This window comes from Alligator sinensis, unplaced genomic scaffold, assembly GCF_000455745.1.
Source record: "Alligator sinensis unplaced genomic scaffold, ASM45574v1 scaffold231_1, whole genome shotgun sequence".
NCBI lineage: Eukaryota > Metazoa > Chordata > Crocodylia > Alligatoridae > Alligator > Alligator sinensis.
In genome coordinates, this window is record NW_005842003.1 from 984,548 (window position 1) to 1,010,695 (window position 26,148).

Below are 26,148 nucleotides of genomic sequence, written 5' to 3' on the forward strand. Positions count from 1 at the left end.
AATGCAAGTGCTTTAAAATTTAGGAAAAAAGTTGTCTGAAAGTATACCCTAGGTAGCTAGGAATGATGCCTTCTTCCAAGTGTTTCACTCCTCGGGCAGCAACACAACTGAATTGCTAAACCATTTTCATCTCTTATGTCATTCATCTCGTCTCTTTCATTTCTTTAAAAAAAATCTGTGTCACCAATACAACATAAGTATACCTGGTTTTTTGTTCAAGATCCTTAGAAGTCTTTCAGTGCTAACTATATTTGTGGCAATTTCATTTGGCCTTTCTCTAACTGACAACTTCCTAGGGTAGCCTTTCAGCCAAGTGTCTTTGCTCTCATTTTAGCTCTTCCCCACATAAAAATAATGTCTACCTTTCTTTTTTGTTGTTTTTGTTTTTGTGGTTTTTTTTGTGGTTTTTCTTTTTTTGGTTTTTTTGCATTTTTTGTTGTTTTCCTGAAACTCAGGCAGCAGGCCAGTCAGAAACCATATTGAATAAATATAGTAGATCTGGAGAATCAGAATGAGCCTTAGATCTTAGACTGAAGATATTGACTTTTCTAATATATACAAAGGTATATATCTATGCATCAATCTATAAGTGTGTCCTAATGTAAAATACATGCAAAGTTCATTTTAGATCCCCATGGAAGGAAAGGAAAAAGCAGGATGATTCTTATATTGTCCAACCAAAATAGAATGGCAGCTAAAAGCAATTTTAAAAAACCCCAAAAAACAATTCCCTGGTAAAATGAACTGATGACAGATTCTAACAAAAGTATGCTATTCGTCTTATCATAGCCTTCGAGGCAACAAAAGAAAAGGAAGGAAGGAAGGAAGGACAGAGTATATACCTAAACCACAAGCTTATATTAATAATGAAAGATAAGACTGGTCCATTATCTGAGTTTGACAGAAGGCTTGTTTTTAAATATATTATTTATAATTTCTCAGAAAATAAACAAGGGTAAATATACAGATTCAAAAAAGTTGGGAATAGCCCATTTCCCCTCAGTGTTCAAACCCAACACCATTTTTTCATAACAACGGGTATAAAAGGCACAGTTGCATATTTTGCATTCACCCTAATTTTTTTTTTCATTTTATTTTGCTTTATTTTATTTATGTATTTTTTTTACAAAAGCACTCTATATATGAAGTGGCACCAGATTTAACCTATTTCAAATTAAAAAAAAATACGAACACAAAATATATTCTGTGTCATGCCAGGTCGTAAGAATAATCAACATGTTATGATGGCTAGTTCTACTAGAATTACTGTGAATACTTACAGTACATTGATTTTTTTTTAATTCTTTCACACCCATTTTATTTCTAAGGAGATGCACACAAGTAAATTACTTAATGGCATGGCTATCTTTTATATGGTGCAAAATTGGTGAGTGACTGCTGATCCATTTAATTTGAAGGTCTTCTATGACCCGTATTAATAGCTTTGTAGAAAAAAGGGCTTAAAGATATATTGAAACAAGCTATCTAGTGATTTTGAGTGTAGTATTAAGTAAAATAAATTCTTATTAAATAAAAAGTTTTGTTGAACATCTGTGTTATGTAATTGTGTATTCTGTTGAAACGTGCAAGAAAAATATGTATACATTACATAAGCATCTTTAGAAGCATTTTTTTCTTAACAGATACTTACAGATTATACAAAGCAATAACTGCTCTATGCAGTCTCATAACAAAGTACTAGTTTGCATCTCTTCATAATTTAGATAATAATTAAACATAAACCATGTTCAATCATTATTAATCTTTGATTTAATATTTTCTTCATAACGTGCCCATTCATCATAACTGCTATACAGAAATGAACTGTAAAATGAACAGTAAACTTAAGAAAGGGAAGAATATTATGGCCAAAAAGGGCACCCCACTATACAGAGGAGAAGAATATTTGAAAAGTGAATGTTGTGATGAGTTGTTTTGATTTATCAACCTATATTTCAGGCTGTTTAACCTTGTAATCTATGTAATTTTTCAAAGCAAGAAACTACCCAAAGCTACATTGTGACTACAATCTACTAGAGAGCCTTCTACCCATGCCTTAATGCCAGGTAAAAACACCCAAGGATTTGAATGTTTGCACCTTTCTCAAGCTATCCTCACTGTGTTGATCGATTGTCAGTTTCATCTGAATGTCCAAGCTCAGCTTTTAATTATTACTACATTATCAGCTACAAAGCAACCTGCTCAAATGTTGCACACTTTGTCGCTTTTTATTGCACAAAAAAATCTTTTTCATTTTCTATGCCTTTTAAGAAGTGTACGTTGTGAGAGCTGTCACAACCCATAGAATTTAGCTATCATCCTTAGTTTGGGTACCTTGTGACTTGTCTCAATCTACTATAAATGTATCATGTCAGTGCTCAAGTCAGTCAGGCCATTTGTCACCTGACCTAAATGTTTTTGAGTCTCAACATTGGTTTTGTATTGCACCGGACTCAGCTTTAATGCACTTGTGTTTCAAGAAAACCTGCATTGTACATTTGACAAAAACAATTGGTAATCTGCAATGCTGATGACAAAAGATTTAGCAAGCATTCCTTGCGCTTTGAGAAGACACCATTGTACTTAACTTGCAATAAGCTCTTGCCACTGCATCCCACCACTCTCCTTTTCTTTCCATTCCCAAAACATATTCTGGGTCTCACGAATACAGCCTCCACTTTAAAAATATATAAGTATATTTAATTTTAACCTCTCTAATAAAATTCGCTGGAACTGGTAGTATCATATCATACAACATCTGCTGTAGCATATCATGTCATAATGAGCAAACTCATCATTTCAGTTCCTTTGGGTATTCAACTAAAATCCGTTTGAAAAAGAAGGATGTCATCTGGGCTTGTGAACTATGCGGCTGTGCAAAATGTAACTGAATGTGTTTGTGTATATGCATGCATTTGTGGGTACGTTAGGTTTCTAAGTCAAGCCCAAATACTTAGCAATTCCCCTGATCCATTGTGTGATCTTTGGCCTTTTAGTTATTACGATCATCCCAGCTAGATGTTGGTCTTGTCCAAAATAACACGAGTTTAACAGCTTATCATTAGTATGCTATGGTACATATGATACTAATTTTACTTATGTTTCAGTAAGCCTTCAGATAGAACAAGAGAGAGAGAAAAAGAGAGAGAAAGTTCATTCTACAGATAAAACAGAACCCAGAGTTCATGATTCATAGGGAAATATGCCACGTTTTGGACTGCAGTTTCAGGCTGAATATATTTCTGCTGCTTCCAGCCCCAGGTGAGAATATTAAAGCTGTGATCTTCACAAAGTGCCTATTAATGGTTCTCCTTTTGTATTTACCTCTATATATGTATGGTTTCTGAAGGATCATCCCTGATGGGGATCAGCAATATTCAGATGATATGTCTGGAATATATTTTTCCTGACCTGTTTTCCATAACAAGCCAGATGACAATCAAACAAAATAGGAGTGGCTTAAATCATGCTTCTGCAGAGGGGTAACAACAGTGTGTTGTGGTCTTTTAATCAGACTTGTTACCATGAAAGGAATTTGCAAACATAAATTTAGGAAAATAAAAATCAGTGAGGGGGATTAGACATGCAAGTAACAACAATGGTTTCTACATTGTATAGTATAGTCAAGCAGACAGTATAGTTAAATGCCCGCTGTGGAGGCAGAAGTGGCAGGCAAAGCTTTTGTCTCTTTGGTGGCCCCCTCTTTTTTATTCCCCTTTATTTGTTTGAGTTAGACTGTTTTGATTTAAAGATTTTTGCCCCTTTTCCTTCTTATACATGAAAGAACTTTGTTGTTGCTTCTTTTTAGCCTACAGGTAAACTTCTCTTCTCGTTAGGGTATTGACAGGAGATGGCTTGTATTCCCCTGTCTGTGTGAGGGGAATATCCTCTGGGTTGGCTTCCTCGTTTTTGCTGAAACTAGCTGCACTGAAGGTCTCATAGGATGAGGTCAACTTTTTGTTAAGGAGGTTTCTGTTGCGATCACCCATGAGGGAGGCTTCTCCATTGGCCAGCTTTTCCTGACTGCCTCGTTCATCAACAGGCATGAACGTGGAGAGTTTTGGCTGGCTCTTCTGCTTTCTTTCAGGTGAAGTGCGAACTGGCATCCAGCAGGCAGAAATCAGATTGGCCATATTCATCACACTCTCGGGTACACTTCCCCGTCAGGGCTACATCTGGTAGAGGCCTTGAATCTGAAAACAGAGGAGAATTACTTTTTTTTTTTCTTTTTAATTACTGAAAATGTTTTCCCTTCCTAAGTGTGACTGATGAACTTTAAGGCAAAAGTATATATTTTAAAGGTATTGTATTAGCAAAATCTTATCTTAAATGTAAAATCTCTTGGCATTATGTTCATTTTTATTACATATATGTCATACACAACAACAAACTATGCAGTTATACCAGATATCGGTAGTCCAAAAAAGAAGTGCAAGTATAAAGGCACTTCTTAATATATGATAGTAATTTTTAGGCCTTCTGTTTTTCTGCATTTGGGAATAGTAACAGTTAGCTAATGAATTTTGGCTTTCAAGATTGCATTGGATTTTGAAACCGATGCATCAACCAAATGCTTCATTTCATATTACCCATTTTCTTGAAGTTATTAAAATACAAAACCTTTCTTTTGATTATTTAAAACAACATTTCTGTCTTCTATAAATAGAATCTAAGACCCTTATCTTGCAGACATTTATGCATATGCTTATCTTGCTACATTTGAGTAGCCTCATTGTCATAATGTGACTATTTTCATACATAAAGCTTGACATGCATATAAATCTTCTCAGCACTAGACCTAAGCTGTTAGTATATAACATGTTAAAATGAATTCTACAATCAGGAATGGTTAGGAACACACATATAAACTTATTCATTCCAAATGTGATCTAATACGTGCAAAGGTGTTTGTGTAGAAATCTAACAGCTGAAGCACTGGCCGAATATAAAATGTGCTGTGCTGCGTGGAAAGCAATCATGTTCCAAACCTCTGTAACCTAGTTTTTCAGCAGTTGTGCACTGATATCAAGTAGGCTTTTGCTACAGGAAAGGTTTCAGTTTTGAAACCTACCTGCTACAACAGGGGGCTCTTAAATACATTATATTTGTACAAACATCAGAAAATGAATTAGAAATGTATGCCATTCTTATAGGCCGATTTGTGTGTCAATAAAATAATCCAGATACATGTGATATTGTGTAAATTGAGTAGACTATCCCTCTGTGAGCAATGCCAATTATTTGAATTAGATTCTTAAAGTAGTAATGGGGTATTTAACTCAAGTTTGGTTGGCAAAAAATTCCCCCGTTTAAAAAAGTATGTTGTATACACAGATATTTAAACTTAATATCAATACATAATGTATAGTTTTTAATTTGTTTCATATCCATTATCCTAAATAATACCTTTTATACTATTTTACCTAATTTCCTTCTTCATAACATGCTTCATGCCTTTTTATGAATGTTGGGAAATTTCACTGTGAAATATTTATTTCTTTGCAATTTACTGAACTAAACCCTTATAGACACACAGGCTGTGTCTCTACACAAGGCGCTAACTGCACAGTAGCCTGAGACTACTGCGCAGTAGTGTCACATGGCAGGAGCTGTGACACAATATACTATGCAGTAGTCTCAGGCTACTGCACAGTCAACATCACAATAAAACCATTTGTTGGCACTATTACACAGTAACATGGGTTACTGTGTAGTCATTTAGTACTTGTTTATACAAGTAATGTACTGATTGCACAGTCAGCACCTCCCATGGAGACATGACCACAGCATCCAATAACTTTATTTCTATCATAAAAAACTATTTTATTTTTAATTTTATTAAAATATTTACAGTGGCATTAAAATCTGGATGTGGAATTTTCAAAGGTACTCAGCCATGGCTTAAGCCTGAAGATTTTGATTTCATTGGTAAAATTCCCATTAACTTCCATGGAAGCAAAGTTATATGAAGAACAACAGTTTGTAAACAAGTTTCACTTGGGAATGACATTTCTGATGTTCATCCTACAATGATATTATCTTTTACCAGGCTAAATGTTTCTTTGTACACTCTTAAAATCAACTGCTAACAAACTCTAAATGTTAACATTTTCATAAGATGTAGTATACGTTGATTTAATGCTGCTTATTTTACAATGTAGGGGATGCTCAAAAGAAAGCTGTCATATCCTAATAATATTTCAATACCCTATTGACTTCAGTAAGAACAAGAAGGGATTATTATTCATATAGGCACTCATCTGGACTTAGTAATGTTAAGGTTAAGGTTCTGAGTTTTAAAAAATATGTTTGTGTGTGTGCACTAAGTTTTCCTTAGAACACCAAAGGATTATTGATTTAGACTCAACTCCTACCGTTTTCTACTTCAATAATGGATAACAGAAATATTGAAATTTGTCAGCCTATCAGTTCCCTCACTGTGGCCTGGGAGTGGTACACAAATACAAAGAATAACTTGAAAAATTCCACTATTGATAAAAGGAAATTTAAAATTACTGTTACACTCCCTAAAGGTAGGAGGTATGAATAATGTACTATTGAGGTTAGGAGAGAGAGAGAGAGCGATACATAAAAGCAACACTCAACCCAACATAACTTACTTAACGCAACCAACACCCAACCCAACCCAACCCAACCTATATATCTATAGATCTATAGATATATATAACCTCTATCTATCTATCTATATATAGGAGAGGTGTGTGTGTGTGTGTGTGTGTGTGTACACATACAGACAGAGAGAGAGATGTGCATTATGTGGTGTGAGAGAGAGAGAAAGAAAGGCAAGACTCAACCCTGCCTAACTTTTATCTCTTAATAAGCTTCAGGATCTATTTTTTATTTTCTAACAATTGCCACTGCAAAAAAGTTGGTCATTTTTATTATTTGAATTATGACTAGAATTGTTGTAAATATATGCCAAGTGGCAATGCCTGTGATCTCTTTACTATAAATAAATTAAGAAATTACTCAATTTTTCAATGATAGTTACCATAATTTTGTCCTGACTTATTTTATGTACAGTTTCATTTTTTCCTCTTTTCTCCATATCAGGCAGGATTTGATTCAGTGACCCTTGAAGTCAACAAAAAATATTCCATTGATTTCAGTGGGTGTTGAATCGTGCTCTTCAAGACCTGCCATTTTATTTGATGTTCCAGTTTTACTCTCCCTTCACTCCCTGGTGCCCCCTCCAAAAAAATTATTTTTCTTTATTTCATTCTGAAATCATGAGACTGGGTAGAAAATCCAGGTAGATACCGTAATCTATTACCATACAATAATTATAAAGCTGGGTCCCCTTTCATTCAGAATTTGTCACATTAGGCTTCCATTTATTTGTTTAGGTGCTAAAACAGGAAATAACTTAATCATGTAAACACATATGTAATCCCATTGAAGCAAGCCAGTCATATCCCGAATTAAGCATTATCTTCAGTTCTTTGGGGTGGGATTTTCAAAAGCACTACACTACTGATTTCAATGGAAACAGAGTTAGTGCAATACTGATTTTGAAAATCTCACTCATTGGATAGAAAGGGTTTTACTGGTTGGCTTATTATTGCTTAAGTACTTGGTTGAATGGTTGCCTTCATTTTTTGATTGATGCAATATGACTTGTTAAAGGTGCATACTAAAATATTTTCTGTTTCAAATAATTTCATTGTGCTTGCTTTGCATTATACTACATTGCAGGAATTGTGGTCTTTTAACAAAGTACATTATCCTATCTATATTGCCCATTGAAGAATAGTGTAGATCCCCACAACTGATAACCTGTGAAGCAAGGTAAATTAACTCACAAAGCTCCACGCTACTGTAGCTACAGAGTTCCAGTAGTTGTGCTGACTCATTTTAGAGCTAGATTGAGAATTTCTATAACCAGGTATTAGATGCAACTGAATTCCACAGTTTACGTTTGAAGAAAAGTTGGTTTTCTTCTGCCATTTAATTCATATGCAAGCATATCTCTATCCAAGAGGCATGGTTTTTCATAAAGAATTCATACTTTTTAAAATTTAAACGCTTCATCGGAGACCTCACTGCTGGCTGACAGGACTAATTGGGCAAGACATGTCGAAGTGTTTGTCATTATAGTTAGTACATCATCAAGAAAAACAATAACAGATTTCTATTGTCCCATATCTTAAAATGCCATGACTTAAATAAGTGTTTTAAAATGCGAGTGATTAACCAACACAATTTTTCTTGCAATGCTAATTAGTGACAGAAATCACCTGGAGAAATTATCTTCCTTCCTTCAATCTATTAAATATTTTTGCACAGACAAGTCAGTTCTAATCTCACTGATTTTTTGTACAAATATCTATACATTAACTAGGAAAGCTAACAGCTACATACTAGGATATGCTTGAAACTCTGAGCATAGCTATTCATACACATCCTCCTCTTCAATGCAGCTAATCTAGTATCTGTTTCCAATATACATTGTTTTTAGTACAGAACTTTTAAAACTTGGTGCATAAAGTTAGGCTCCAACACCCATTTTAGGCATCTTAGGCCTCTACCCATTATATTTATGTGATGATTAAAGTATTAAGGGTAGCCATTTTCCCTTGTTCTCTCACTGATAATATGGGGAATTTTGATTCTGTTAAAAATATATTTACTTATCTACCTCTATTCACAATTTTCTCTCTACCATTTCCTATAACCACATTCCTTAATCTCCATGCACAAAAAATATGCAACCAGAGATTCATACAATGAGCAAGATTAGTGAATCTGTATAAAATCTGTGTAATTAAACAAAAGCCCATAAAAATCTTCATATTAAATGGCATTCTGGCTTACAAGCTGTGTTGCAATTTGTGTAATTCGTAGCACACTGGAGCCTATAAAGTATTGTCTGCATGATCAGAGAAAACTAATAATTGAGATGGTACAAGGTGTACAAATGCACTATTATGAAGACTGAGCAGGGGCTTTAAACCCTTTAAACCCTGGGGCTTTAACCCCTGCATAGAATAGCACTAGCCAGACACAGTAGAACAGAGGCTTCCATGTGCCAGGCTTCCCAGTATGGGGCTTAAAAATCCTAGCAGGGTGAAACCTGCCACCAGGCCTTTAAACCCTGTGCCAAGCAGCTCTGGCTGGGCTGCACTGAGCAGGGAAGCAGAGGTTCCCAGTGTTGAGGGGGAAGGAGGAACAGAGGCTCCCTGCACCACCCACAGTGGTGACTTTAAATCCTGTGCTGAACAGCTTTTGCCAGCAGGGTCTGAGATATCACCAGAGTCTGTTCCAGATCCCAGTGTAATCACTGTATCTAGTCCACTCATTCTACCCTGCTCACATTCAACTGTGTCCAGTTTTGGAGGCCCCACTACAGAAACAACATGGACAGACTGCTGGAGTCCAGTGGAGGGCAACGGAAAGTCTTAGAGGGCTGGGGAACATGATTTATGAGGAGAAGCTGACAGAACTGGACTTTTTAGTCTGAAGAAGAGATAACTGAGGGAGGATTTAATAGCAGCCTTCAACTCCTGAAGGGTGGTTCCCAAGAGGATGCAGTTATACTGTTCTCAGTGGTGGTGGATGACAGAACAAGGATCAATGGTCTCAAGTTATAGTAAGGGAGGTTCAGGTTAGATATTAGGAAAAACTTCCTCACGAAGAGGGTAGTAAAACACTAGAACAGTTTATCCAAAGTGGTTGTGAAATCTCTATCCTTAGAGTTTTTTTAAAGACCTGGGTAGACAAAGCCTTGGCTGGTATATTATATTTAGGGATGGTCCTGCTTTGAGCAAGCAGTTGGATTAGATGGCCTCCTGAGGTCCCTTTCTAACCTAATTTTCTATGATTCTTTGATTATCAGCCTGGCGGTGACCATACTGGGCCTAGTTCCAAACCCTGGTATGGTCCCTGGTGGATCTGACAGTCAGCTGATTGTCAGGCACCTGGTTTTCAACTTGCTGGCATAGGAGGAGCCTAAGATAATGATTCTGGGCTCTCCATGCACTGGCAAGTATGGTGAAATTGGGATATGATCCTTGATCTCAAAATCATGCTTCCTGCCATGCATCAGAACCCATCACTTTTGTTAAATGAACATCTCTAAGGGGCCTTCGTAGGTAGCAAATTTCAGAAGCATCTGACAAGCATCTAACAAGATCCCACTGACTTCAGTGGGAGCTATTGGGATCTTAGCATTTGACAGTCAGGCCTCTTACTTAGGAGCCTAAAAATAAAAAGATTACTAGCAATGTAGATATTGACCAACACTGTTTTAAGTGTTACATTACTCATCAAACAATAAATGAGAGGAGAGGAAGTATCCTTGTATTCCAATGTTTGCAAGTGAGTGGGGAGAGAGCCAAAGGACATTCTGGGGAGGGTGATGGCACATGAGATAGATAAAGGAGAATTTATTCAAACATAAAATACAGCTGCAGGTCTCGGTTTCTTTTAATTTTCCTAAAAGGATTTTCATGAGCACTAAAATACTCTTACTGTGACACCCCCTATAATAGGGTTTCTAAGAGGTTTCAGTGTTTCCTAGTTCCTAATATTTGGTATTGTGCAACTGTGTAATTATTAATTACAATTTTAAAGTTCTGTTGAACTAATTATACTTAGTTAATCTCTACAATGTTTATGTTGCGTGTGTTTTCCTAATTCCTTTGTACAGAAGCATGCAAATGAGTAGTGTTATTTATATCCATTCGCGTGTTTACGTTGATTGTGAATAGCTGATGCTTTAGGGCTAGAAAGATTGGTTGTTATTGAGAAGGCAAGGCACCCAACAGTTTAGAGAGAACGTGAGGTTCACATTAAGATAGAACTGTATCATTTTGGGTATTTAAATTTTTTTAAATGCTTTTTTTCTTCCCCAGGAGGCAGAGATTCATGGAGTAGTAAATTTTAGCGAGCATGGGGAAACCAGTCAGCTAGTTATAATTCACTAACTCTCAGGGTATGCATGCATGTACACACAAACACACACACACACACACAAGAGCGAAAGAGAGGTTGCAAAGTTACCACTAATAATGTTTTAACATCCCTACAGGCAGAACATTGCCACATAATCTTTCCCTCTTTAGCTGCATTTATAGATACTACCATATCAATAATTAAATCAGTCCAGATTTAGTATCAGTTCACACTACCAGGAGCCTCTCTGTTCTCTCACATGTAAGTCATATTTGCAGGGATGGCCCCTGTGCTCAACGACTCACATGTTTTGTTCCACCCATTTCCCCCAAAGGACTAAAACATCTTTCTGTGCAATGGATCATTAAGGGAAAAACACGTGTTCCTTGCTATACAGTTCTTACCCCAGAACCCTTCTGCTCTAGCAGAACTGCAGCTCTATAGCACTCCAAACACAGGGCCTGCTTAAAAAGTATGATCCAACCTATGTCTATTAAAACAGCAGTCAGTCACTATGAATGTTATTCATTGCTAGATCAGGAAATATCATAATATTAGCCTGTAGATTATTCTGCTTCCTTCCATTGGGCATGCCCCATTATATCACTCCATGGTCCCAGTTATCAAACCGATACCCTTACAGAATTTCTAGAGAGCCATAAAACGGCAGCCATTTTCCTTTGTTCTCTCACTAATAATATGGGGAATTTTGATTCTGTTAAAAATATATTTACTTATCTACTTTTATTCACAATTTTCCTCTCTACCATTTCCTATAGCCACATTCCTTAATCTCCACGCACAAAAAATATGCAACCAGAGATTCTTACAATGAGCAAGATTAGTGAATCTGTATAAAATCTGTATAATTAAACAAAAGCCCATAAAAATCTTCATATTAAATGGCATTCTGGCTTACAAGCTGTGTTGTAATTGGTGTAATTGGTGGCACACTGGAGCCTGTAAAGTATTGACTACATGATCAGAGAAAACTAATAACTGAGATGGTACTGAGTATACAAATGCACTATTATGAAGACTGAACAAGAGAGCAGCAGCTACAGTAATACTGCCATGGAAATTCCTGGTTTCTAATTGCAGCAATTCAATGAACTGAACCCAGTTAGTACTGTGGCATAGTCTGACATGCCAAGACACTATTAAAATACTTAAACATGTTTGAAAGCATCAGCGACTTCTTTCTCTGCACCTTAGGCTAAACACAGTTAAACAGCAATTGAACATATCTCAAGAAGCATTTACTGCCCCAAGGCCTGGACTGCTGTCATTCTGAATGTGGCATTATCATGTACTGCAGGGATAGTGTATGCCATCTCTAAAGCAGTCTTGCGGAATATAGTCAAACACAAATCTGCTGTTTGGGACACGCAAACTGCACTACAACAATAATACACACTAATTGCTTTGGAACTAGAATCTTTTCATGTTAAATCTTAAAGTCCTTTTCAATGTTTTATAAAAATAATAAAATAATAATACAGAAGTCTAGGCACAGAAAGTCTAAGGCATGAACAGTGATGGAAAAGGAGGAGTTAGAAACTCATTCCCCCATTGAAAGTCAATAGGAAAGAAGTGTCTAGAACTCCCTTAGGAACTTTAAAAAATCTCACATTGGATGTTTATATATACACTCCTAGGTCTAACACAATATTCCAGCTCCTATGTTTTACTTTGAAAAAGAGGAATTGAGGCCCTAATGAAGCCTCTTTTGCTGTAAAATCTGTAGGAAATAAAATTCTGGGTAAGAAATCTTCTTCCTTATTTGTTGCCCTTGGGCATGGAGGCTCTCGCTACAGGTTATCATCTTCTCTTTGGAACACATTTAATTGTTGACAATGTAAGTGTCACTCATCCCTGCCTTTCTTTCACCTGTATAGACTCTATCATCTATCCTGGTCCATAACCCAGCCCCAGGGTACACCCGTTCTTGGGGTCTTACTCCTTTTCCAGGCAGGAAAGATGCACAAAATAGTCTTTCCATTGGGAAATCTAGGATGGGGATGGTTTAAGCTTTCAAGGATGGCTTGATGCAAGAGTAAATTTCAGAAGTAGTAGGGGAAAAAGAAGAAACAGAAATGGGCCTGTTTTAGCTCTGCTGCAGGATGCATGATTCTTTTAAGCAGAGGCTCCTTTTTAATTTGCCAAAAAGATATTTTCCTAATTTTTTCTTCTGTTCAAAACTATATTTCTCACATATTACTTGCATCTTTCTTCTCCAAACCTGATGGGGAAAATTGGCATGCGCATTATATGAGAAAAAAAAGGATCTCCCCAGTTCTGAAAATTTGGTAGTGAGTAATGGAGGGAGAGAGAGCTATGGAAGCATTAATTTCTGCAGCTCTGGGAGCCATGGCAGTTAATGCTGCCACTGCTCTCTCTTCCCACTGCCATCACCAAATTTTAACCTGTAGAGAACTCTCTTCCCCACCTACATGCCAGACTAGGTTCACATGTGAGGTTGATATATGTAGCCAGACACAGTGCACCGAGTCTGCCCTGGCATGTGGCCCTGAATCTGACATGCCATGTCTGACCCTATGTGCTATCATGGCTCCTGACATGCAGTCCTGAACTCAGCACACTGAATCCAACTTGGCTCGTGCCTCCAGAGCCAGCATGCAAGGTCGGACTTAGCATACAGCCCTAGACCTGGGCCACCAAGTCAGTCTGCGGGGCCAATCAGCATGCAGGGCTGGCATCAGCCTTGCAAGCAGGCTCAGCTCCTTAGCTGCTGACACTCACTTACCTTCATCAAAGATTACTTCTTTTCTTTGGGCTCCTTTTAAAAGCCAATATGCATACTATATATGTATTTCATGCTTAAATATGGCATTATTTAGTTGAATATTGTCCTAACAGTGACTGCAGTAAAACAGAGTTTAACACCAATGTATCAAACATTTAAGACCTGACTTAATCAAATAGAGAAAACACTAGACAAATAATACAAACAAAAGGTCATTAATGTAAAGCATAGTGTCCTCAGTGTGCAGCATGATGATTAAATAACTCATGGTGCACTCTGGCTGAGTCCCAACAGCCCTGCTCCACTTTACAAGCTTATCTATAAGCTAAGGCCCTGATTCTGTACTACTACTACTTCTTTTCATGTCCTATCACCAGGAAAAAATCTGGATCTAGAAACAGACTCATACTATTACTTGATTTTTAGCCTTGGTAAGGTCCTTGCTGGTTGGTGCTTAGTACCCTATAAATAGGCAGGCCCATAGGTGTTATGTAGTATGAAAATTTCCTCCACATTTGCACATACTGTTTGCATCATTGGAGTAGCCCCAGAGTTGCATGTTAACTTTACAAATCCCTGTTCAGAGGCAGTTCAAGTTCCGCCATGTTGGCCAATCAAGCTCTGCACCTGCGGGGAGATGTCCAGCAGCTTTGATCGTCATTCCAGCTCCCTCTTGGGTCATCTCTAGTCACAACTACCACATTTTTATTCATGTGGCTACCAATGTTTCATCCAGTGGCTGCATTGTAGAGAGAAAACTTTATTGTGATTTTAATCTACTGGGAACCATAATGTGACCATGTAGCAGGAGTCTGTTAGTTCAATCTACCAGGTACATTCTGTTTTGCTTGCTACTGCTCTTCTGATGTCCTGTGGGGTGATTCTGATGAGTACATAGGCACTATTGCTATTTGTTGGATTATGGCATCCAGTAATGCACCTGCAACTTTTGTTCAGCACAATATCTTACCACTTTGTATGTGTCGATCTGTCCCAAACTGGGCATGTGTATTCAGCTGCCAAATAACAAAATGCAGGTGCAGTAGTTTATAGCATTGTTGGACTGGTCTCACATTTAAGGTTGATCTTCTTTAATATGTTGTTTCTGGAACAAACCTTGCACTTTGTCCTTTCTACATGAGTTTTATATGAAAGTGTGCAGTCTAGTGTCACTCCCAAGTAGCTAGAACTCAGACAGTGGGTGAGAGCTGTTTCTTTCCAGTTTAGTTTGAGTTGCTTACTAGCACCTGAGTTCCAAAGATGTGAAAGACTAACCTGTCTTTTATTTGGATTGGCAAATAAATTTGGATTGGCTGATTTTTGTTGAAGTAGACTAACAACATAGCCTCAACCTGGGCAAAGTTCTTATCCTAGGTGGTGGTAAAACAATCGTCTTCATAGATAAAACTAATAAAACTTCTTGTGCATAGGTGAATCAGTTAATTGTTAGTGTAGATGTTAAACATGTTAAGCATAGGTGAGAATACACCCCCTTGTGGTAGGCCATTCTTTTTTTTTTGTCACAGCTCTGATTTGCATATAATTCAGCATAAAATCATAGATTTTCTAGCAAGGATCACATTACATGTAGTAATTAGTAACCTTTTGTCATGTATTTTTGCAAGGAGTCTCTGGTGGTTTACCATATCAGAAGCTGCTAACAGGTTTCCATATACATCACCAGTGACCATTTATTTTTCAAAGCCATCTTGGCTGTTATGTGATGATTAATAATTGACCAGCGCATGACTTCCCTGGGTGGAAGCCAGTTTGTTTGAGGATTGGGTAGTTTATTTGGTGCCCCACCATTTTCAATGACTTGATATAGGACCTGATTTGTAGTGACATTATAGTGTTGCTCTTTCTTTTTTGGGAGTTGTTGCTAAGTGCTATTATGTTTTATATCCACATTCTCAATGTGGTTCTGCCATGACTTCTTTCCTTCCTCCACTAGTGTAGCAACCAGATCTTTTCCTGCAGTCATAGTTTCCTCAGCAAACAGGTCTGCTTTGTACAGCCTGTTCTTTTTGTGTGCCTATTGGCCAATTGTGTATCTATTGGCTGGTTAGTCCTGGTACCTAATTCATTCTGCAGCCTCTCAAAATATGTTTTTCTGAAATGTTACATAGCTTTTTTTCAAATTGCTCATAGTTTTATGGTATTGGTTTGATGTTTACTACTGCAGCATCAAGATGTTTGATAAAATCATTCCACTTTGCTTTCTTGAAGTTGAAGTGGCAACACAGGGAAATGAAGATTGCTATTACGACTGCTTTGATTTTTAAGATGATTGGTCTATGTTGTGAGTGGGGAATAGGTTCTAAAATGGTTTTGTTACAGAATCCAGGTATCAAATGCCAGTTTGGTGTTGTAGCACTTATTAATATAATTGGGAAGCTTCTTCCCATACTTCAACCTGTTCCCCAACTTGGTTGGTTGTGTTGTATACCCAGTTGATGCTGTGGCTGGTAAAATTGCTAATCAGTCATGTTTTATCATGACTGCCATTTGATGGACTAGTAAATTTAAGGGTTTTGTTTGGTGGTTTGTAGACTGATGTGATATAAATTCTGTGGGTATCTATTGTTAGCATTTCAATATTTTTGTCATCAGTCATAGCTGTTTTGTTGATGATGACATTAAGTTTAACAAAAAATTGCATTGTTAATCATTTGTGTAGTCTCTTGATGGCAAGCTTCATCCCCTGATATCTCAAGGTGGGCTATCATTTATCCCTAGGTGTGTCCCTTCAAGGTTTTCTGTACTAACTTAACATTAGTTTCAACTAGAGGTAATGAGATCACAAAGGTATAAAAAAGTAAAAAATCTGGCTATAAAGTTCAATTATACCTGTTTTTCAGATGTGATATTTAGGATGAAGTTCTAGTTTTATTTATCCTGCACTTCATCAGGATTACTAGCTTCCTTTTACAACAAGCACCTAGTGTCTTCATTCATCTACTTGACATTAGATTTAGATGCATCTCCTTCTTAGTTTAATTAATCAGGTAGAATAGGCTTAGTAGCTATTTACTTGCCTTTAGGCAGGTAAACAAAGAACTAAAGTAATAAAATCATGGCTTGTCTGTTTTTTTTATTTCAAGCACAAATGCCTCCTAGCAGGTTATGGTAATGCATTGTGTAGCCACTCATCTAAGTCTTGGGTGAATGCAGAAAAACCTTCTCATTTACAAGTTATACTAGACTCTTAGCATTGGATCCGTGATCTGCAAGGATTCAAGGTATATGAAGAGTAACTGAAATATATCTTATACTAGCACTGTACAGTTGGCTGTTTAATTAACAGGCCTCCTCTAGGTTCTTGTAGCCAAAGTAAGTGACTATGATCGTTACAGAACTTGAATTTCCTATATACAATTGCATGCATGCCTGGAACCTAAATCTACATAAGCAACAGTAATTTAGGATGCCAAATAGCTAATGGTATGAAGGTACCATATTATGAATCAGTTATTTTCCTTTTATTAAATATTTCAACTGCAACTCATGTTTTGGTATTTCATTCATTCTTGCATTAATATAAATTTCAAATATATTACAAGACTAGTTAGTTCTGAATTTAATGATAATGGTGGGATCTACTGTTCAAAATACTGTACTAAATTTACTCAGTCTAATATTCAATCCTGCATTTAAAGTAACTCCCTAGATTTTATTTTTTGAGAGCTAAGTGTAATTGTTATGAGCCTTCTTGCAATCCATTTATAACTCGGAGAGTCTGATTTATTTCTACCAGTAAAATGGCAACCGATCTTTTCAAAAAGTAGATCTTAATGTGGATTCCTAAAGCCATATAGACATTAAGATGAAGGAACATTTACATTGTCTAATTGTTCTGCTGGTCTAATGCTAAAGTGTTAATCTATCACTGTGTCAAATTGCATACCTTTAGGTTTTTCAGTAAAACGTGTCTGTGCTTAAACTCTGGAATAAAACAATTCATGAAACAATTAGAATGTCATTCCTCCTACAGATGACTTCAGAAAAGTCTGACCCAGGGCTCAAACATCAACATAATTTCACTGATAATCCTGGCCAAGTGACCTAGCATGACTAGAATCCATTATAACCTTGTTTCAACTATATTCTGTACATCTTTTAAATTCAGTTTCTTGGTACCAGATCCATACTATTTTACTGGTTAGCAAAGAACTTTGGGCTGGAATACTAATAAATCTTGCTATAGGTGTCTGGGGAGGGGGAGGGGAGTGGGATTGGAAACTGTGTAAATATCTCTCTCTCTCTCTCTCATAAAGATATAGTGCGTGCTCTCTCTCTCTTTCTCTGTATTTCCTCCTGACTATACAGTTGCATATAACTTTCATACAAAGGAAACTTTTTTGGGGAGTTGTTCTCAGCAATATTATATGGATATGCAAGCAAATTATGGTATATGATCATGAAAAAAACATTTCCATCTATAAATGAAAAACCTAATTTTAGGAGGCACTGAATTTCTATGGGAGATGCTATAATGGACTGTGGTAGAGATAGGGAGATAATTGATGCAATAAAGGTGGAAGTTTTGTTGTTAAGTTTATCCACTACTGTAAGGGTACACAAATTACTATGGACGCCTTAAGTTTTATTTTTAAGATTACGATTAAAATTCATAATTATATATTAAAAGTATTACTGACTAATTTTAAGAAGGAATCTTGTGTTGCTTCTTTTGCATCTTTTAGAATATTGCATATATTCTTTTAACGAATAATTCTATCCTATGGGGCATTTATTAACTGCTTATCTTGACATAACCGGTGTTAAAAATGAAACACTTCAAACAAATCTACTTTACACCATAGTTCTTTTCCTTATGGACTCTTAAGATTCTGTCATTCTTGCACACAGGAACTAAGAAATAGTGTGCCACTGGCAAATATTAAATAGTAGCAATTCTTTTATAAAAGAAGCATTTCTAAATCATCTCTTAGGAGGGTTGCATAAGTAGGTTTCTTTCTTACTACTGCGTCGTCTTTTTTGTTACAAGACATAATTTAGTCCAAATGATCTTGAACAAAAAGTGTAAAGTGTGCTGAATCCCTGTTAATGTGTATTAAATTGCTTTCAAATAGGGGGAAAAAGTTAAAAAACCTCTCCATGCTGTGCATGTTAATGATCCTCTAAATAATGCAGGACTCAGCATGAGAATTTGAAGGGGAAAACAAATATCTTGAGACTACTTGTCTTTTTAAGTAACTGTCAAGAAAAAGTTGCCTTGCGGAATGAAAACTAGCAATGACTTAAGGGATTCATTTAGCCTTTATGCCATGCTTAAAAGCTCCATTTAATTATGTGAAATCCTGTCCAGTGAAAGAGAGGCCTAATTATCTGCCCATGATATACCTGTTTGTCTCAAAAATGCACATAGGAATTTAGTATGATCAGGCATGTTTAAAATTATGGTCAGGTTTTGGATACAGAATTGTTAGATGATGAATGCTCATCATCTATTATTTATGAACTAAGTAAAAAAATGTCTCTTATGTTCTGCACATACAGTAAGGGAAAGGAACACAAGACAGCAGTTTCTTCACCTAAAGCATTGTAATTCAACTAAAACGTTTGATTTCAAAGCCTGTCCCAGGAAGTTCAAATATGCAAAAGATAATCCTGATCACTCTTAAATATGATGGACAAGAAATATTAAACAAATCATGAAACTGATGTGTAAATGGAATATTCCTGTTCTCATGGATTCTCAATCCCATTCCCATGGGTGCCAGGGAAGATAATAAACAGGGAATAGATCACTCTAGATATACTCAGTTCAATGCTGTTCCTCTAGAACCGTGGCTCCCAATCTTGGGGTTGCAACAATATGAATGAGGTTGTGCACTCCTGGGGAGGGAGCACATGCCTACCAGATTTGGGCATGTGGTGGGGACAGATGTGGTTGCACGCTGCCCACTGTGAGCTTGGGGCTCCCCACCCTGCTGCCCTCCCCCTGGGGCCTCCATAACACAGTGGGATGGGGAAGCTCACTGCCAATGCCAAGAACCGCACACCATGGCAGTGCAGCCAGTATGGGGTCCCTGGCAGTGGCACTGAACCTCCCCTCTCTCCTGCCCGCTGGGCCATGGAGGCCCCAGGGGGAGGGCAGAATGGAAGAGAGCCCTGAGCCCACAGTGGGTAGCCCACATCCTTCACCTCCCACATGGGCTTCACACTGGCCATGCTGCCCATGGGGAGAGGTAGGAGGGGCAGGAAGCAGGGCACCAAACTCCACTCTGGCCATAGCAGCCACCACCTCCCACAGGCAGCAGCCAGGACTCAGCTGCTGCTGGGGGTGGGGGTAGGGGCAGAGGGCCCTGGTCCTGTAGCCCCAGCAGCTATGGGGGGGAGGGGAGCTGGAGTGTGGGGGGCTGTGGGTGGGGAGTGAGGGGCATCTGGGGGGTGGGGAGCTGTGTCTTGGGAGTGAGGGGCCATGATGAGGAAATGGAGTCATAAATGGTGACATACTGGGGAAGAGTTTGGGAAGCACTGCTCTAGAGCATCCACTCTTGCTAGTGTTGGAGATGAAATACTGAGATAGATAGAGCATTGGTCCAACTCAGTATGGAACATCTTAAGTTCTTATTCTCTCTTTAGTGCTGTATGGAAAAATGCATCCTATGCTATTTAGTCAGAATTTGATCATATGTAATAGGCCCATGCGAAGCAACTAGTAGTCACTTTAGATTTGGATTTAACCAATTTAGGGGACAGTAATTCGATTTGGTGATTTGAATCACTGTCCCAAATCAATTCAGCTGAATCTGATTCAGAGATTTGGCTCCTGCCAAATCTCTGAATCTCCAAATCAGCAAGGCCCATCCCCCGCTCACTCTCCCACCCAGCAATGGCTGTCCTGCCTGCCCCAGCTCTTGTTAAAAATAAAGCCTCAACTCAACGGGTGCTGCTGGGCAGGGGGGTAATCCCCGCTGCCCTATGCTGTGCAGGGGGCTCTATAGGAACTCCCCAACCCCCCTTGCTCCCCCAGCCACCCCATGGCTGCCCTGCCAGCCACAGCTCCTGCTCTTTAAGAAAAAAAAAAACAACCCAAGAAAGCCCCCACACTCACTGTTCCTGCTGGTGGGGGGCAATCCCCACTGCCTCCTGCTGCCTCATGCCACATGGGGGGCTCTGCACAAGCCCCCCAAAGCACCAAGGCTGCTGCAGGAGCAGTGAGTCCTGGGACTTCTCTTGTTTTTTTGTTTTTCTTAAAGGGCCAGAGCTGGCCCAGGCGAGGCATCCATGGAGGGGCTAGGGGAATGAGGGGGGTCAGGGGGCACGTGCCAGAGCCCCCTTGCATTGGGGGCAGTGAGGGGCAGCAGGGATCGCCTCTGCCCAGCAGCACCTGGTGTGTGAGGGCTTTTTCTTAAAGCACCGGGAGCTGGGGTACCTCAGCCCCACCTCGCCCGCCCCTAGTACTTACCAGCTCTGAATCCGGCTGCAGCTACCTGCTGTAGCCACGATGGACTGACCAAATCATCGAAGCTCTCCAAATCTTTTCCAAAAATTTGGAGAGCTTTGAATCAATTCAGACCTTTGAATTGGTCTGCTGATTTGAATTGGATTTGGATATTCAGCCACCAAATTGGCCTGAATCTCCTCCAAATCGAATCACCGCCCGAAGCTTTGCACAGTGCTAATATTTAATCAACTAATCTTATATTTCTTCCAGTGGCTATCAAGGTAATGGAATATTACATATATTTACATGGCAACGTGTTAGGACAAGAAGAGAGGAATGCTGTTTAAAGTGCAAGAAGGCATTTATTAGAAAAGGTTAAGGCCAAGAGTGATGAAGTTGTGGAACTTAATCCCAGCCAGATTATTAAAATTTAACCATAATATAGTTGCATGAAGGAAAGGATGCAAGAAATCTGTTTTTTTTAAATTTAGGCTTCCAAGAATGAATTATGATGTAACTCTGACGTTCAGATGAGAGCTACCTGAAAAAAGCAAAAGATGAAACAGTAAGAGCAGGTCTATTGCTGCAAACTGTGGAAAACGTATTGTTCTCCCTTACACACCTGGGAAAGCCAAGGGAATTTTTGCTGGATCTGCCCCCCTAAAGACTAAACCCATAGCCCTGAGTTTATTGTAACTTCACTATTACACGTCCTCTTGGTCTATGTGGAATCTAGTAAAAAATCCCCTGTGACAAAGTAGAGAGGATAATTAAGGACTTTTAGGACTTTATTTTCAATGTAAGAACTTATTTTTCTCACTGAAATTAATTTATTTTATAGTTAAATGTAGAAAAATCTTCATGAAAAGGAAACTCAAATAGAGAAACATAATGAATCTCTTGGTTTGATTTATGCCCTGTTGAAAGGGTTTTTTTGTCATTAACTTTTTATTGATTTTCAGCTGTGTATACAGATTACAGCATGTGAATTAATTACAAACATCAGCTCAGAATGGTTACAGATTTATGACAGATTCATCTGTGTTACAGTCCATTAGTAATTAAGTATTAAGCACAACACTAATTCCCCTTACTCTGGTACAGTAGACAGGCTCTGGCATATCCATAAACATGACTCAAAGGGATACTGCCTCCTGTGAAATATATTCAAGGATGAAGAATATCAATTGTTACTTAACAACAAGAAGGAACAGATACAGTGATAGAGAAGCATAATTTTTTTTTAAAAAGAAATAGAATAGATCTTCTAGTGGAAAAATAAAGGAATCAGAATACTAAGTAAAGACAAAAGAAAAAGTAGTAGAGGAAAAGCACCTGCAAATACAAAAATGGAGTTGAGCTGACATTTTTAGTAACTGTGACAGCAGGCCTGCTGGCAAGGCTGAGGCTCTGCTGGAGCCTAGCTATATCTACTGTGCTTGCATCACCCCCATTTCTGAAGCCTTTGAGTGCCTCACCGTCTTTAACCCTCTCTACATTCCTGGAAAGCAGGGATGTGTTACTTTCTTCACTGTACACATAAGGAACTGACACACATTTAAACTGCCAAATCACTTGGTAGAACGAAGAACTGAAACCAGGTTTCTAGCTTGCATTCGAACTGCCAAGCAATCCCGTATCCTTAAGGGTGACTCTGGTTTATGATACATGCCTGTGGGCAGGGAGCTTTTCCAGAATTTTTGCCCCACTAAACTCTCCTTGTAGCCTACAATATTTGACATTTTTTGTTCTATTTTGACAGGTTTTACTTGTGTGGGGCAGAAAACAAATAAATAAATAAAGAGGGCTATAGTTGGAACCGCTAGAAATAACCACAGTAGAAGAAATATTTGGCACACTTGTTCTGACTTGTATGTAGATTGAAAAGCAGGCATAGTATAGTTATTCCTTTTTTATTTTCCATTGAAGAAGGATTTCCATACACATTCTATTTATCGGTGGGCATGTCTGCATGAGATGCTAAATGTGCAGTAGCTTAATAATAGTGCATAGTAGCACACAAACAGTGCTAATATTCTACTGCACAGTATTATTAAGCTACTGCGCAATAGCATCATTAAAAGATGTGCATCAGCACTACTGTGCAGTAATGCAGGTTACTACACATTAATTTAATACTTGACTATACAGGTACTAAACCTAGTAACTACATTAATTGCAGTGACTACAGCACATTAATGAATGTGTAGGTATGCCCACTGTGTACTTAATGTGGTTTTTTTATGGTATAATTTTAAACTATGGTAGTAAATCTATTCCACTTCACCTAGCAGCTATCTCTAATTTCTCAAGAAGTGTATCCTACACATTTTAAACTGTTTTCATGCTGTCTTTAATGACCATGGTTCCATGTTCCTAAGAATGTTATTGAGTCATGTTCTGCACATTACCTTCTATTTTAAGATTGAGAGGTCTCTCTCCCATAATAATTTATGCTTTCAACTGAGTCCTGTGCAACTTATGAAAGATTTTAGACTGTATTTTTTTCAAGCTGTTTCTGTTTAGAAAGTAGGAGGAAAATGGTTAACAACAGAGATGTAGCTGGTCCCTCTCTCCACTCTCCCTATACTTTCTCTGGCTCCAGAGGCTTCACAAGTAGGCACTGTACAGGAGCAGCAGCCTGAGCTCACTGATGCTAAGTGAGGCAAAAAATATAAGGTGATATCTTCTCCCCCCACCCCAAGCAGTGAAGTCTAGGCACTGCTGCTCCACAGGACTACATTTCCTAGAGTACTTACTGCTGAGGCTGGAGCCAGAAAGTGCAGGGAGAGTGGTGAATGGGAGGGTGAGTAGCTCCCCATTCCACACGGTTACTCTTCTCTGTTAGGCAGAACCCATGCTCTGCTCACCAACACATCATTAAACTACTGCTTGACAATAGATGGGAGAAACTAGGCCGCCATCAAACACAATGGGTATGTCTACATGTGCCTCCCATGGTGTAGGTGTTACTGTGCTGTCATTTAGTACTTGCTTTAGGAAGTACAAAATGATGGTGCAGTAACAGCTACATCATCATAGTGACACGCTATATAGTGAGGTAGCTCATCGCTACGGTGATGTAGCATCACCGTCATGGTTTGTGCCTGCCAATGCTATGTCATTGTAGTGCATCACTGCAGTGATGTAGTATCTCATGTAGATGTGCCCAATCAGTAGAATACATTAACTTTTTAAAATAGTTGTAGTAACACTGAGCATTAAAGAATATAGAGACTTTTGTGTACCTTGTATTAATGTTGTATAGAATAGAACATCAGAACATCAGACTCTTCTGCCTGATTATGGAAGTATAATCCATAGTGCCTGTTGCTGAGGAGAAACATAACAGGCAAAATATATTCCTAACACTCTTGATTTACCCCAGCTCAGCTACTGCTTATCAGAACTACAGCAGTAGCTGGATTGCTATGAACATCCTATAGACAAACTAAGAGATCAGAGGAATTAACATTAAGATTTTAATATAGATGGCTGGTGGAGACAGAAAGAAGCAGAAGAGGGAAACAAAGCGTATAGGTGTTAGATGCTTCGGCTGCTGTTGTACTTAACCTATCTAATGTCTGGAGTAATAAATCATACTAGCTAAGGTTAGATTTTAAAGATTTTTTTAAAAGGATACTTGGAAAAGATATTAAATATTTCCCCCATTTACTGAAATAAATCATGTTAACCATGAAAGGCATCAGGATTTTTGTGCTAAAATTACAAGTTCCCAGCTGTGTACATTGACCGAATGGGGCATGATCAATGCAGAACGATCTAAATGGCATTCAAAATAGGACTTAATTATCAATGTCTCTAATCACAGTCTAAGACACTTTCACCAGGGAGCTGCAGTCATTATTCTAGCCTGAACGCATAAGAAAATATTTTTGAATCTTCTTATTTCCCCTTCCCCTTTCATTCTCTTGTTTTACTGACAAAACTCAGAAGTACAGTGTTGCTAATCAAACTCAATATTGAGTAGTAGGTCCTAGAAGCAGATCCAGGAATGGAGCAAGGAGTGTGTGGCCACACCTGCTTTGGCTATGCTCTACATGTACAGTGAGCTCTGACTTCACAGTTTGGTAAGCATGGGCTCCTGCTGGAGCTCCATGGCTAGGGACAAACATTACCCATAAACCAGTTTAAATAATCAGAAACTGGTTTAAACTTGTAACAAAACAGACATTCAGTGCACATAAACCAGTTTGAAAATGGCTGAAACTGGTTTGCAATAAACCTGGTTGAATGTAATATCAAACTTAACTGATTTGGGTCAAACCAGTTTAGGCAATATCTGTCTCTGACCCTTTGCTGGTTTAAGCTAAATCAGAGTCCCCCAGCATCCCGGCATACTCTTTGGGCTGGGCAGGGCTGTGTGCTCCACAGCAGAGATGGCCCCTCCCCTCTGCTCGCTGGCCAGAGCTCCGGCAGACTTGCAGGCACAGCAGGGTCTTCTGGTTTCTCTGTGCTCCCCCGCCTCATCGCTCACTGCTTAAGCAGGGATCCCTTCCTCCTCTGTCACAATACGGAACATAGTCAGCATGTGGTATGCTAGCTAATGCTGTGTAAGGCTCCAGCAGAGCCTACAGACACAGCAGGGTCTGCCTGGCTTCCCCCTGCCCTATCCTCTCTGACCTCGCTGCTCAAGCAGGAAATCCCGCCCCCCTCCCTATCATCTCCCACAGCAGGGACTCCAGCCCTACAGACCCTGGGCACGTGGTATGCTAGCTAATGCCAAAAGGTGTCTCTGTGTGTCTCTCTCCAATTTCACTGGGGCATGCAGACAGAACAATGACTGCTTAGGGCTGTTTGGAGCTAATCAACAGACCAGCCAGTAAGCTGTTTAAGAAGTTTGAAGTCATGGAGAGAGGCTATTGTTTTGCTAATTAGGTGACAAAGACTGTTATCACTATCAGCCCTCCGCTGGCTTGCTTGCCTGTCAGTTTACTGGAGACAGTATGACAAAGCAGGGAGGGAAATTGAAATACTCTGTATCATCTACTGCACTCCTCCCCTCCCCACCCCACCTTGCCTCAGAGTG

At 38.6% G+C, this 26,148-nt stretch overlaps 1 protein-coding gene across 4 annotated transcripts in view; it reads right to left on the reverse strand.

Annotated features, from left to right (window-relative positions):
* Nucleotides 1-3,948: 3,948 nt before the first annotated feature.
* Nucleotides 3,949-26,148, reverse strand: part of PCDH7 (protocadherin 7) — a 401,051-nt gene continuing 378,851 nt past the window's right edge. Inside the window, exons 2-3 of one of the 4 annotated variants that reach the window (XM_025201802.1) lie at nt 17,589-17,626; nt 4,088-4,193 (exon numbers count right to left, since the gene is read on the reverse strand). In XM_025201802.1, the coding sequence (XP_025057587.1) occupies nt 17,600-17,626 (27 nt within the window). In that variant the 3' untranslated portion in view covers nt 4,088-4,193; nt 17,589-17,599. Of the gene's footprint in view, nt 4,194-17,588; nt 17,627-21,563; nt 21,640-26,148 lie in introns of those variants that run through there. The other 3 variants (XM_025201796.1, XM_025201803.1, XM_025201799.1) reach the window with 3 other exon arrangements.